This window comes from Palaemon carinicauda, chromosome 16 (genome assembly GCF_036898095.1).
Source record: "Palaemon carinicauda isolate YSFRI2023 chromosome 16, ASM3689809v2, whole genome shotgun sequence".
In the NCBI taxonomy this organism is placed as follows: Eukaryota; Metazoa; Arthropoda; class Malacostraca; order Decapoda; family Palaemonidae; genus Palaemon; species Palaemon carinicauda.
Window position 1 is genome coordinate 21,171,223 of NC_090740.1, and position 14,093 is coordinate 21,185,315.

A 14,093-nucleotide genomic window follows, 5' to 3' on the forward strand; every position below is an offset into this window, starting at 1 on the left:
CACTATCGACAAGCTGCTGATGAGGGTCGTCGATCGTTTGCCGATCACTTTAGTGTGATGGCGAACGGCCAGTAGCAAGAAGTGTGTTGTATACCTTCTGATCTGGGAACTAGAGGCAGAGTTTGACTAGTAAGTCTGAGTCATGAACTGCTGGCGAATTGCCGATGATCGGTGAATCGGCGGTCTGTGAGCCGAGGATGGTAACTAACAGGCAGATGAAGGCTGTCTGGTCAGTCAGCCAAGGTAGGTTGGTGATAAATGGAAGGTTCCTTCAGTAGCTTCCTAAGGGTATATATGACTACAGTAGATATTCCCAGAGAATTAAACTAAAGGCTTCACAGAATTCTAACTTCTGGTGCGAGTACCCATAAGGTTTCCCTTTAGGATATCGTATAATAACAGGGGACGTATGCTTGACACGCCACATAGCTATCTACACCTCACATAGTGTTTACGCTTTGAGGGAAGTGTGGCAAGTTATGGGAGGAGCCGATACAAAACTCTCCTCCTTCGTTACTGTTACGGTACTCGGCGACGTCACATCCGACCGCCATGTTGGATTGATGCCACCAGGGCGCGCTTTTCCTCATTCCTTCGGTGTTTATGCCAGTCTCCATGATACAATAAGATAGGGAGGGGCCTGACAGGCCGAAATAGAGAACCAGGGTGGGTCCTTCAGGACGTCATGGCTATCTCACCCAAAAATAGATTTTTCGCTTCGCTCAAAATCCGTTTTTTTGGCTCAAGCCATGACGTCCTGATGGAAGTGTACTAGAGAATTAATGTATCGTGGATTTTTTCCCTTTTGTAGTGCCTTCGACTTCTAAACAATATTCCTTTGGTCTGGTGACCTTAGAGACCGTGACATCTCCGTTACATTTCACTACCGATAGCATATACTATGTTATGGCTTCCTGCCCCCCTGGCAGGGAAGTCCTACATGGACATAGAGAATATCTTGAAGTTACCTTGATGAAGAAACTCACCTGTAGACGAAGATCTTGCCGGTCTCGTAGACATATCAGGAAAGTTAAGTAATTGTGTTGGAACAAATTTTACTTTTCTCTAGGTGAGTATGCATCAGATAAGAGCAATATTATAACATAGATTATAATAATGATCAAATAATAAGGATAATAAAATCTCTACCAGTACTTTATTTCATATGATAGGGCAAAATGAGACACATATGTTCACGAAAAATTCTATTTTATTCAGTAAAATTTTAGAATTAATATGAAAGAAATAAATTTCAATAAAATGTAGTTAACAAACATAGACTAAAGACAACAGAAGACGTGGGTGTGGAATCTGAAAAGAAAGAACTTGCCATTACACACATAAGTTCCAAGAGAACTATAAAGTCTTTAAAAGTCTTATATACACTTCATGTCCAAAAAACATGTGGCACACGTGTTCCTGTCTATGTTACTTCACCTTTGAAGAAGAACAGTCCACAGTGTCACCAGGTGGCACTTAAAATCACTATGTTTCGCACTAGGGTCAACACAGGCACCCGTTGAGTTAGAGTCCCGAATAACTCACTGTTCTGCACAGCACTAAGCAGCAGGCTTTAACACACTACCTGCTGCCACCATGTAACGCTTCAGTTCATGCACCTGCTTCGCATAGTGTTTGAAAAACACTCTTGAGGATTTCCAGCCTGTGAAAGATCGAAGGCTTTCGAAATCCATTGCTTGAAAGAAGTTTAGGGAAGAGGCGACTTTCCTGGGATTATGACCTGCGCGTGTACTGTCAGGATCCACTCTGCGAATAAAGTAGGTGATCTTTGCCCTTAGTTGTTTGTGTGACAAATCAGATCCCGATATTTCTCCTTAAAAAAGCTGTCCTCCACCAAAGTCTGAAATTCTTCGAAGATAGACCTTTAGACTCTCCACTGGGCATAGAGAGATATCTTCCTTCAGAGGGCAGATTCTCCAGGGACCCCACCTCTTAGTGGGAAGTTCATTCTTGGCGAGAAACGTTGGGTCAAGGAAGAGGGTAAGTTCCCCTGTCTCGGCGAACTGTATCTGGCCCTCTTCTCTAGATAAAGCCACTATTTCACCAACTCGGGCTCCCGAGGCGAGAGCAAAAAGGAAAATCACTTTTTGAGTCAAGTCTTTCAGAGGGCAAGATTCATTGTCCAGACTAGAGGCAAAATGGAGCACCTTATCAAGAGACTAGGAGATGGGTCTAGGTGGAGGTGCGGGTCTGAGTCTAGCACATGCCTTTGGTAGCTTGTTAAAGATGTCATTGGACAGGTCTATCTGGAAGGCGTAAAGTAATGGTCTTGTCAAGGCCATTTGCAAGTGGAAATCGTGTTGGCTGCTAAGCCTTGTCCATGAAGGCGAATGAAGAAGGACAGACAAAATTCTTTAGAGATTTCTGTAGGATTTTTAACCCTGACGAAGGACACCCACTTCTTCCAGGATGACTCGTATTGCCTTCTGGTAACCTTTTTTTTTGTATTCCTCTAAGAAGTCTAAACATTTTGTCGAGATCCCAAACCTCTTCACGGCTAGGGAGAGAAAATCATGATGAAGGTCTCGGGTTTTCGTTGATGAAGCGAAGACAGTCGACTTCTGAACCTGCTGGGAGAGAACTGGGTCCGGCAGAGGGACCAGCTTGGGCTGTAACTCCAAGACTAGAGGGAACCAGTTGCTCCGGGGCCACTAGGGCTGCTGTTCCCTTGAAGGTTCTCAGCTTGGTGAGGACTCTCAGCAGAAGGTTGGGTGGAGGGAACAGGTAAATCTTGGACCATCTGTTCTAGTCCAGGGACATGGCGTCCACCGCTTCCGCTCTGGGGTCCTCGTATGGGGCCACATAAAGAGGAAGTTGCTTGTTGTCGCTTGTCGCGAAGAGGTCAATCTGCAGTTCCGGGACTTGACGGGAGATGAAGGAGAATGATTCTGCATCTAGGGACCATTCCGACTCTATTGGGGTTGTCCTCGATAGAGCGTCTGCCGTCACATTGCGGAATCCTTGTAGGTGAACTGCTGAGAGGTGCCATCTCTTCTTGTCCGCTAGGCGGAAGATGGGCAATAGCACTTGGTTGAGTTGGGGCGATCTTGAGCCCTGACGGTTGAGACACCTGACCACAACGGCTCTGTCCAGAGTTAGACGGATGTGGATCGAGGGACGTGGAGACAGTTTCTTCAGAGTAAGAAGAACCGCCATGGCCTCCAAGATGGTGATGTAAAACGTCTTGAATAGGGGAGACCATGTTCCTTGAACTTGTCGCTGATGGGATTGACACCCCCGCCCCCCATCCTTCTAGTGAAGCATCCGTGTGGATAATGACCGCCGGAAGTGGTGGCTGAAGAGGAATTGATCTTCTCATGTTCTTTGCCTCCGACCATGGTTTTAGGAGTGAGCGAAGCCTGGTTGGTAGAGGTCTTTTGGGATCTCTTCGAGCGGTGGATGCATTTCTTCTCCAGACTCACAATGCATCTTTTAGCTGTGCTCGTAGCACTTTGTCTGTCACTGAGGCAAACTGAAGGGAGCCGAGCACCTGTTCCTGTTGTCGTCTTGAAATCCGTTTGGAATTTAGGAGTCTCTTGACAGATCCCGCTATTTCCTTCCTTTTCTTCAGGGGGATGGAAAGACGGTGTGACTGAAGGTTAAAATGGATTCCTAGCCATTGGAACTTCTGAGCTGGAGACAGTCGAGACTTTTTGGTGTTGATTTTGAAACCCAGATGTTCCAGGAATTGGGTCACCTTTCTGGAAGCACGCGAGCATTCTTCTGAGGATGCTGGCCAAACCAGCCAGTCGTCTAGGTAGGCCATCACCTGGACGCCTTGAAGGCTTAGCTGTTTGACGATCGTGTCTGCGAGCTTCGTGAAGATTCTTGGAGCTATATTGAGTCCGAAGGGCATGGCCCTGAAGACGTACTGCCGTCTTTGAAGCTTGAATCCTAGGTAGGAGGAAGCCTGGTGATTCATTGGAATGTGCCAGTAGGTGTCCGCCAAGTCTATTGAGACCGTGTAGGCCTTGTGAGGAAGTAGGGCTCTTATATGTTGAAGAGTCAGCATCTTGAATTTGTTGTTCGCTATGAACTTGTTGAGAGGGGACAAGTCCAGAATGACACGGAGTTTGTCGGAGTCCTTCTTGGTGACACAGAATAGTCTTCCTTGGAACCTGGTGGACTTCACCCTCTTGATCACCTTCTTGTTCAAGAGTTCTAGGACGTATTCTTCCAGGACGGGGGTGGAGTGTTGGAAGAATTGGTGGAAGGTTGGAGGTGGTGTTACCCAGCTCCACCCTAGTCCCTTCTTGCGATACTGTGGGCCCAAGGATCGAAGGTCCAACAATCCTGAAAGTGGCGGAGTCTTCCTCCCACCGGAAGCATTTTATTGCTTCTGGTTTCCCGAGGGTTTGCCACCTCGGCCGCCTGCTCCCCTCCCTCCTCTCCCTCTAGATGGACGTCGAGAGGAGTCTCTGCCGAAGCCTCTACCTTTGGGGCGAAAGGTAGTGGATTGCCTTTCGTAGGCTGGTGTAAAGACTGTTGACTGAGCCACCCCCGGCTGAGGGACCAACTGAAAGGTCTGTTGTAGCTGAGCCACCAACTGGGGAGAAGCGGGTGCCGGAAACTGGCGTTCAGCATGATGCTGCTGGGAACGGGGCTTGTTAGACTTCTTCTTAGGTTGGGGGCCATCATCCTGAGAAGATTTCCTCTTTCGAGATATGCCCCACTTGTTGAAAAGGTTCCGGTTCTCAGTGGCGGCTCTGTCAACGATCTCTTTCACGAGGTCGTTAGGAAAGAGATATTTACCCCAAATGTTGGAGGAAATCAGTTTCCGGGGTTCGTGCTTGACGGTGGCATCCGCAAACACGAATTCTCTACAGGCTCTCTGGGCCTTGATGAAGCTATATAAGTCCTTCGTCAAGGTGGCAAGGTGGGTCTTTGCAAGAACCATGTAGAAGCCTGGGACCCAAATGTGCCCGGCCATTGTCTCAAGCTGTACTTGAAGAGACAGAGAGGCAGCCAGCCTCTCTTTTGTGTCTTGCTCCCGACGCATAAGGTACTCGGTAAGCTTGGGGAGGTTTTCGTTAAACTTTCCTACCGCGAAAGTTAACTGGATATCTTTCCAGCTTTTTTCGTCGGGAGGGAGGGCGAGGGAGAGAGGCCTACATTCCTCCAATGTAGGGCAGGGTTTCCCTTCCTCCACCGCCTTCAGCACTGCCAGCAGGGACTTCTCGGCGAAAGGAAAGACTATGGTGGTAGGAGCAAGAAAGGATGGGTGCTTCTTGCTTAGGGCCGGCACCTTGGAGTTGGTGTAGCCCCTGCTCTTGAGGCAGTCGGCTAGAAGAGCTTGGGCCTTAGCATGGTCGAATACTATGACCTCCTTAGGCTCGGTCTCCTCCTTGGAAACTGGTTCGGATTTGAGACGGACGTAACAGTCCGGGTAGTCTTCGAAACTAGGCCAGAACTCCACCTCTTCAAGGGGAACGGCACCCAGCTTAGGGTTGATGACGATGCGTCCGCTCGTGATGGGTATGTGTTCTGAATGCCACCAAGGGTTTGTCACTGAGCAGGAGGGAAGACCCTTGACGCTGATCTTCTTCGGCGTCTGTTTCTGCATGCGCATGATCTCCCTCTTAAGGTCCGCATGTCCCTGGCGGAACTTCTCATCCAGGAGTGCCACCAAGGCTTGGAGGGTATCCTGGGTGCCCACCGCTGCAGGCACTGGGGTGGCAGAGGTAGAGGGGATCGGTTCCGATATGGCAACGGAAAAAACAGAGGGGGCGCGGGCGACCTCGGCCTCGGAGTCGGGAGTCTCCACTTGATTTTCCTCTTCTTGACCCTCAGCCATCAGGGTCCTTTCGGTATTATCCAACACTTCCGACATCCTCTCCACTTCGTCGATATGACAGTCTTGGAGAGCGTCCGAAACGTCCGGTTTGACCGTCAGTTGGACGCAGGGGATCTCCGCCTTGGGTATGACGGCATCCGCAGATGCCTTAGGGAAGAGCAAAGCTCTCATCCTTTGTTTGGGAGATAAGGCACCGTGGCGTTCTTTTGGAAACCACGCAGCCACTTGCGCAGTTTCTCTCGGGCGATGTCCCTGGCCTCCGCTGACGGAGGGTTGTCGAATGCCTCATCGAGCAGGTTCTTGCATACAGCGCAGACCTGCGGGTCCCAATAACGAAGATTCCCTTGGGAGATCGAACAGACGGCGTGGGTTCGGCACGCCAGGTGGCCGTAGAATTTGGGGCAACAAACGCTGCAGAAGGCGCTCTCACACCGTAGGTACTCCTCCTGTAAAAGAAAGAGGCAAATGAGTCTTTGGAAGTCAATAACAGTCATGACTTACAGTAATCTTAGATTAGTATTAAAGTTATAAAAACTTATAAGATTCCTTTTCACGTGTAAGCTTAGGATAGGTAAGCTAGAAAGAAGGCAGGAAAGACACATACTTGTGTAACCCGCCCAGTCAATTGCCGTGACCCCACACCACAACTAATTCTAAGGGTTCCTCATGAGCCCTGATAGGAGGAAGAAACATCTACATTGGATGAGCAAAACTTAGACTTCCTTCGAGGAATTAGATACGGTGAGAGAGGGGGAACTGAATTCATTCAGTATATAAGAAAAGGAGGGAGAGATCTAATCTTCCCTATTCAGGTTATGTCCCGGCAAGAGACTGTGCATGGATGCACAGAGTATGCTGGAAAATTTTTACTGCACAACTATACACAATAGTTTTCAGTCTAGGGTATATATCATACCATAGATGTACTGGCTATCGTCCATAGCTGTACAATAATCACTGCCGGCACTGGGCCGGCAGAGGGAAGGAGTGACTGTCCACTGCATAGAACTGATTAGATGGCGCTGGCGGCGTGACGGCATGCCGGAAGCGCGCGTAGCGCCGGCAAATCTCCATCAAGAGGAAGACCCTTCCAAGCCATCAGTCTATGTGGCAGAGAGAGGGTGACACCTTTATGTGATGGCAGATCGCTGGCAAGTCGGCAGCCGGCAAGCGATCAGCGAAGGTATTCCAACACTGACATCAATCAATGAGATAGAGAGGATATCAGAAGACACTGACGGCTGACGCCGGAAAAGTGGAGGCGGCAGTGGACCGGCACTGGAAAGAGAGAGTGTTCAAATGAAAGGGAGAGGGTGGCAACCTTTCATCCAGCCGCAACAGAGCCGGCAGCTGGTTAGAGTTGCAGGTGGCGGCCCAAGGGAGGACCGAAGAACACTCTAAGATAGTGAGGTCTTTCGCCGGCAGCCCGACCTGTCGTATGTCATCCCATAGTTCGACTATATGCGGGAAGCGTAGCAGTTCGGACTAACCAACGTAAGGACCGAGCTGAACCCACAATCCGCCGGCACGCGGTGGAGTTGTAGGACGGCGGACAGAGGTGTGATGGCTGGGCCAACACAAAGGGACAGAGGGGGTAGAGGTGAGGGTACTGATGGGGAGTGTAGGAGGAGGCGAAGCTCCCGCCGGCACTCCCAGGGGTGGGGATTCTGTTCAGGGCTAGCCCTATCTAGGTATAGGAAGAATTCATTCTCCAGCCTAGGGTAGGTTAGCACAGAGAAGGTACAGCACTAGTGTCCTGTCCTAAACTATAAAGAAACAGAATCCCCTTGGACTGCCTAACCTAGGCTAGGGGAGCTAGTCCCCCAAACTAGTTAAGACAAGGGTAGGACAAGTCGCTAGACCACAAGGAGGAATTGTCTTAACCCAACCAAGTGTGGACTAGAAGGAGAGTACATTCTCCTAATGGGAAGCTGGGGGCAAAACGACTGGTACTCTGAGGTTCTGTCCCAAACTCAAAGCGCATGTACTATGGCAAGGAGTGGGGAAAGAAAAAATCCTAGCCTAACCTTACCCGAATGCAATTCGAGGTAAGGAGGGCTAGGATGTAGCCTAGGCTACCTCAGAGGGAGGAGATTACCTTGGATAAGGTAACTGGGGAGGTGAGAAAGTATACAAGAGCCCTAGCGTTAGGTTAGGGGCAAGGGAGTCGACTACCAAGATCACCGAAACCTTGTATACTTCCTAAAAGGCGAAAAAACATATGTGCAATCACTGAATCTTATATGTATAAATGCCTATATCTTCATTTCCTAATTTAACACTAGGAACACTTATTATATCATGCATGAAAGTAAACAAAAATGCCTAGGCTATCGAGCCTAGGGGCTAGGCTAGCAATCTAGCAAACGAATTCAGCTACCTATATTCGCCGAAAAAGAATACTGTCGGCATAATATAACTAATTCCTAGCAATGAAGACTAAATAACTAATGCTGATAATTAATTATAAGACCGGGAAGGTTGTTCTGGCTAACTAATTAAAGCATGCGAAGCGAACAACAGCGTCGGCATCATGACGCTTCCGGTTGAGGCACAGCTCCGCCACAAAACACAGAATTTTAAGATAAAAAGACGTTACTTTACGGCTAGAGCTTATTTATACAATACAAAAATATGGTACTCAACTTTCCAGAAGAAGGCGAGGCAGAAGATTGCGACATTATGAATTACTTAGCGAAAACTGGGAAAAAAGCACATAGTCATAAACGCTACAGAAGAAGGAATGAGGAAAAGCGCGCCCTGGCGGCATCAATCCAACATGGCGGTCAGATGTGACGTTGCCGAGTACCGTAACAGTAACGAAGGAGGAGAGTTTTGTATCTGCTCCTCCCATACTTGCCATACTTGCCACACTTCCCCCTCGAAGCGTAAATGCTATGTGGGGTGCAGATAGCTATGTGGTGTGTCAGGCATACGTCCCCTGTTATTATACGATATCCTAAAGGGAAATCTTATGGGTACTCGCGCCAGAAGTTAGAATTCTGTGAAACTTTTAGTTTAATTCTCTGGGAATATCTACTGTAGTCATATATAGAAGGAACCTTCCATCAGGACATCATGGCTTGAGCCCAAAAAGGGAAGATATCTATATTAGCCACTCGAAATCCTTTAAAAAATTATTAAGATGATTTTATTGTAAATGTTGGATGAGTTTTAACACTGCGTACAAGTGTACACATGACACTAGTGTCACTGGTATGATTCTACACCTATAAAGAACAGTCCTAGGGGCACCAGGGTGACCCTTAATAAAAGGTATTACACTGCAAGGCGTTAACACTTTATCACCCAAACTGTCACACTCCCAAACAGTTCACTGTTCATCGCAGCATTAGACGACAGGTTTCACAACACTTCCTGCCGCCACCACAAAATGTTTCAAATCGTGCACTTGCTTCACATAATGTTTATAAAAGACTCTAGAGGATTTCTAACCAGTGTATGAGTGGAGTCTCTCAAAGTCCATGACCTGTGGGTGTACAATCAGGATCCGCTCTGCAAATGAAGTAGGTGAGCTTTGCCCTCAGTTGTTTCAGGGATAAGTTTGATCCTGAGGTTTCACCTAGGAAGAGCTGTCCTCCCTTGAATTCTGAAGTTCTACGAAGATAGACCTTTAGACACTCTACTGGACATAGAGAGACATCTTCCTTCGGAGGGTAGATTCTCCAGGGACCCGACCTTTTGGTGGGTAGCTCGTTTTTGGCAAGATCGTGCAGACGCACCCTCCACAACACTGAACACATTCAAAACACTTTTCACATTTCCTTCAGTCACAATTTTTCAGTACCTTGATTTCGGATAAAATCTGATTTCTATCCGCCGCTAAAGACTCAACTTTTTCACCGAGAGCCTGCATAGCGGTAAATATGTCCTTCAAAGAAGGTTCCTTCAGTTGCTGATCTACCACTACGGAGGAAGGAATAGGATCACTGACATTAGGCAAGGTTAAATCAACAGAGCGTGATGAACTACGCCTACCCCTGTCCCTCTCTAATCTCTTAACATAACATTCATATGTTACCCATTCATTTTCTGTTAATGAAAAACATTCATTACACCTATCCCTGAAAGAACATGATTTTCCCCTACATTTAATGCAAATATTGAGTGGGTCTATAGAACCTTTAGGGAGTCGAGTACGACACCCTTCACTAACACACTTACGAATTACAGGGGAGGGGTCGGCCATATTGAAAAGTTAAGAGAAAGACCGACAACATAAAACAAAGGTTAAATTAATAACATAACCCCAAACAAAAAGATTTAAAGAATAAATGAAACAGAAAACAATTACGCGATAGCCCAAACTCAAAAAAAGTTGTACACATCACCAAATAACGTCCAAACAGAGTAATAAAGTGAGAGAGAATTTCCAATATGACAGCCAGCTATGGCGGCAGGAAAAGATCTGAAGCTTGTGGGTATAGTTCTACCTGTTGTACCGCAAGGGCGCTAGTGTACACCTGGCATATCTGCGATAAGCTGCGCAAGATTTTGAAATTTCTGCCGGGGCGTCAGGAGACTTTAGCCATTCTTATATAACCAGGGGGTAAGTTTTATATTTAAAAATGCGATTTATTGCAGCCAGCATTTTCAGCTTCAACATAACATGGAGTCCAAATGTCAGCTGGCAACTCTCAGTACTTGGCACTGTCCAATCATCTTTTTTTTTTTTTAGATGTGGAAATACAGGTGAGAAAGGGGGTGGTAAGTTCAGGGGAGGTGGGGGTATGTGAAGGCATAGTTGGGTCAAAAATGAAGACAGTGAGAGTGGTTATAGAAGTTAGCAGATCCCTTTGCTGAAGTTATTTTTATCAAGGCTCTTTGCTGGCCATCATGATGACATGATGAGTCCAATCTACAAAACTGATGCGAGTTCATGTGATCGCTGGGACTCATAAGAAAGTGTAGGAAATCTGTTTGCTGCAACTGAAGCTGTCAGAGGAATTCCAAAGGTGGAGTGGAAAAAATGTTTGTGATTACAACTTAAGTTTGTAGAATAAAAAGGAACAAATGAGTATAAATTGATGTGATGCCTTCAGATCATACATTGCTTTGAAAGGCCTGAATTTGTGACCCCAACTCAGAGCAATAAGATACAAGTAATCTACATCATATTTGGAAATAAACCAATTCCATGCTGACTGACCTGTACATCCAAACTGGAACATACTCTGAGAGAACCCTTGCTGTGCTAAGGATACTTGATTTATAATGAATATCGCCAAGCATCTGAAATTGTAGAAATAAAATAAAAATTGTATAGCACGTGAAACAAACTTAAAATCGGACTGATTTTAGTTTATTCCTTAAGAACAAACTAAGAGCAATAGACGTTACTGATATTAGGTTGAATTGCTTAAATAAAACAAAGCCCTGATAAAAAATATATCCATTGCAAAGAGTACACAAACTCCCTTAGCTAACTTTAAATAAACAGAAGTAGCACTGATATTTCATCTGGTATCCACTTTTCATCATAAAATTGAAAATAAAAAATCTTTGCAGTGCAAGTTATAACTAAATGGTCATGACATATATGGACTGTTAATGTGCAGAGGTATAAATATAAAAGAAATAAAACCAGTAACAAATTAATTATACATGATGGATGAAATAGAAAGTTTTTTGGCTTAATCATATGCAGACAGACAGAAATGTTTGAGTGAAAACATTGTCTAATACAAAGAAAAGAAAGCATCCTAAGTTTTGTTAATCTTTCATAGTATTAAATGAATAGAGGATTGCTTAACAAAATACTGTTAATAAACAAACTACTAAAGTGTGTAAAGTTCTGATCAAAGGATAATCTATTCTACCAGCCCCGAGTTTTCATACCCCTAGACATTTATCTTCATTTGTTTGTATGTATGTATGTGTGTGTATATGTATATGTGTGTATATATATATATATATATATATATATATATATATATATATATATATATATATAAATATATATATATGTATATGTATATGTATATATATACATATACATATACATACATACATATATATATATATATATATATATATATATATAATATATATATATATATATATATATATAGATAGATAGATAGATAGATAGATAGATATATATATTATATTATATTATATTATATATATACAGACACACACACACAGTCAAACCTCTCACTACGAAAGAATCGGCTTACGAAATTTTCACTTCACGAAAGGAGATGCGAAGAATTTTATGACTCTGATCATGAAAAATGTTTCGGACAACGAAAGGCGGTACAGAGCGAGAGCTCAACCGTATCCGAGACGGATTTTAAAATTCGCGAGTCGCTAGCCCGTAAACACGCTACCATCCTTCTGCGTTTCCACTGGTTATCTCCCTACTTGGATGCTAGTTACCACCATGAGATCCTACTCTCCTATTGGTCGACATCTGCTGTACTGTATTCCATCATGCATCTACGCACTGGCATTCCTATGTCTTTTCGTTCCGGCAGCGGTATCGTACGCATTGACTTAAGTGTTTGTGATTTTGCTTTCGTAACAATTTAATGTACGTACTGTTATCGTGTGTGATCCTACGATACATCATTAGCCATGGGTCCCAAGAAAGTCGCTGATGTTAAGGGAAAGAAGAGGATGATGCTTTCCATGGAGATGAAGATGGAAATAATCAAGAAATACGAAGCCGGCATGCGGTTAAGTGTGCTCGCTAAGGAATATGGCTGAAATCCATCTACGATAGGAATGATCCTGAAGCAGAGGGAAGCTATCAAAGCAGCAACACCTTCTACGGGCGTGACTGTTTTCTCGAGCAAGAGGAGCCCCCTCCATGATGAGATGAAGAGACTGCTACTTGTCTGGATAAAGGACAAAGAAATGGCTGGAGACACTATCACTGAAGCGATAATCTGTCAGAAAGCCAGTGCCATTTTTGGCGATCTCTTGTACGCTCAGGCCGAAATCGACACAGGAGAAGGAAAATCGAAGCAGGAACCCCCAGAGTTCAAGGCTTCTCATGGGTGGTTTGAAAAATTTAAGAGACGCTCGGGCATTCATTCGGGTTGCGTCATGGGGAGGCTGCAAGCTTGGAAACGAAAGCAGACGAAGCCTTTGTTAGGACGTTCGAGGTTGACTGTCCGGAAAGACTACACTCCCCAGCAAGTCTTCAACTGCGACGAGACTGGGCTTTTTTGGAAAAAAAATGCCTCGTCAAACGTCCATCACGGCAGAAGTAAAGAGGCTACCTGGGCATAAGCCTATGAAGGATAGGCTTACCCTTGCACTCTGTGCAAATGCCAGTGAGGATTGCAAGGTGAAACCCCTGCTGGTGTATCACTCCGATACTCCTCGAGCCTTCAAGACCCACAAAGTCACTAAGGAAAGAAAGTCTATAAGTGTTGTGGAGGGCTAATGGAAAAACCTGGGTAACAAGACAATTGTTTATCGAGTGGATATTTGTTTTGGCCCAACTGTGAAAAAGTATTTGGAAGAGAAGCGCCTCCCTATGAAATGCCTGCTGGTACTGGACAATACCCCTGCTCACCCTCCTTCCCTCTATGAAGATATTGCACCACAATATTCCTTCGTCAAGATTCTCTATCTTTCACCGAACACCACCCTCTCCTCCAGCCCATGGACCAGCAAGTGATTTCCAACTTTAAGAAACTCTGCACGAAATATCTCTTAAAGAGATGTTTTGAAATCATTGAGAGCACAAACCTCACCCTATACCAATTTTGGAAGGAGCACTTTGCTATTGTCATATGCCTCAAAATGATCAATCAAGCTTGGCAGGAGATTTTGAGGTGAGCCTTGAACTCTGCTTGCAGGAAGCTGTGGCCTGATGCCGTCTCCGCACGAGATTTCAAGGGCTTCCACGCAGACCAAACTGAAGATGATTCTGAAATGTTGACAATCCTGAACCTGATCCTCAATCTGAAGTTGCCGATATTGTTACACTCGGGATGTCCATGGATCTGGAAGTTGATGAGGCTGACATTGATGATCTTATCCAGGAGCACCAAGAGGAACTTACGACGGATGACCTGAAGGAGTTGGAGGCCATGCGAGTGAACGTCGTTCAGGAAGAGTACAGTGAGGGGAGGAGGATGAGCCACTAACAACGGCAGAAATTAAAGAGGGTATAGATAGCTACTTTAAAATGGTGACTCTCGTAGAAAAGAGACACCCAGAAAAAATTCTCAAAGGTCATGTGCTAGTACTGTAATGAAGTTTGCCCGTGTTATTTCAGGAACATTTTAAGAAGCAGACA

The 14,093-nt window shown here is 45.3% G+C and overlaps 1 protein-coding gene across 5 annotated transcripts in view; it reads right to left on the bottom strand.

Moving 5' to 3' along the window:
* The window catches only part of LOC137655690 (carboxylic ester hydrolase-like), a 156,579-nt gene that overhangs the window by 9,659 nt on the left and 132,827 nt on the right, over positions 1 to 14,093 (bottom strand). For all 5 annotated transcript variants that reach the window (XM_068389656.1, XM_068389654.1, XM_068389655.1 and 2 more), the window contains exon 10: positions 10,986 to 11,068. In XM_068389656.1, the coding sequence (XP_068245757.1) occupies positions 10,986 to 11,068 (83 nt within the window). The remainder of the gene's footprint in view (positions 1 to 10,985; positions 11,069 to 14,093) is intronic.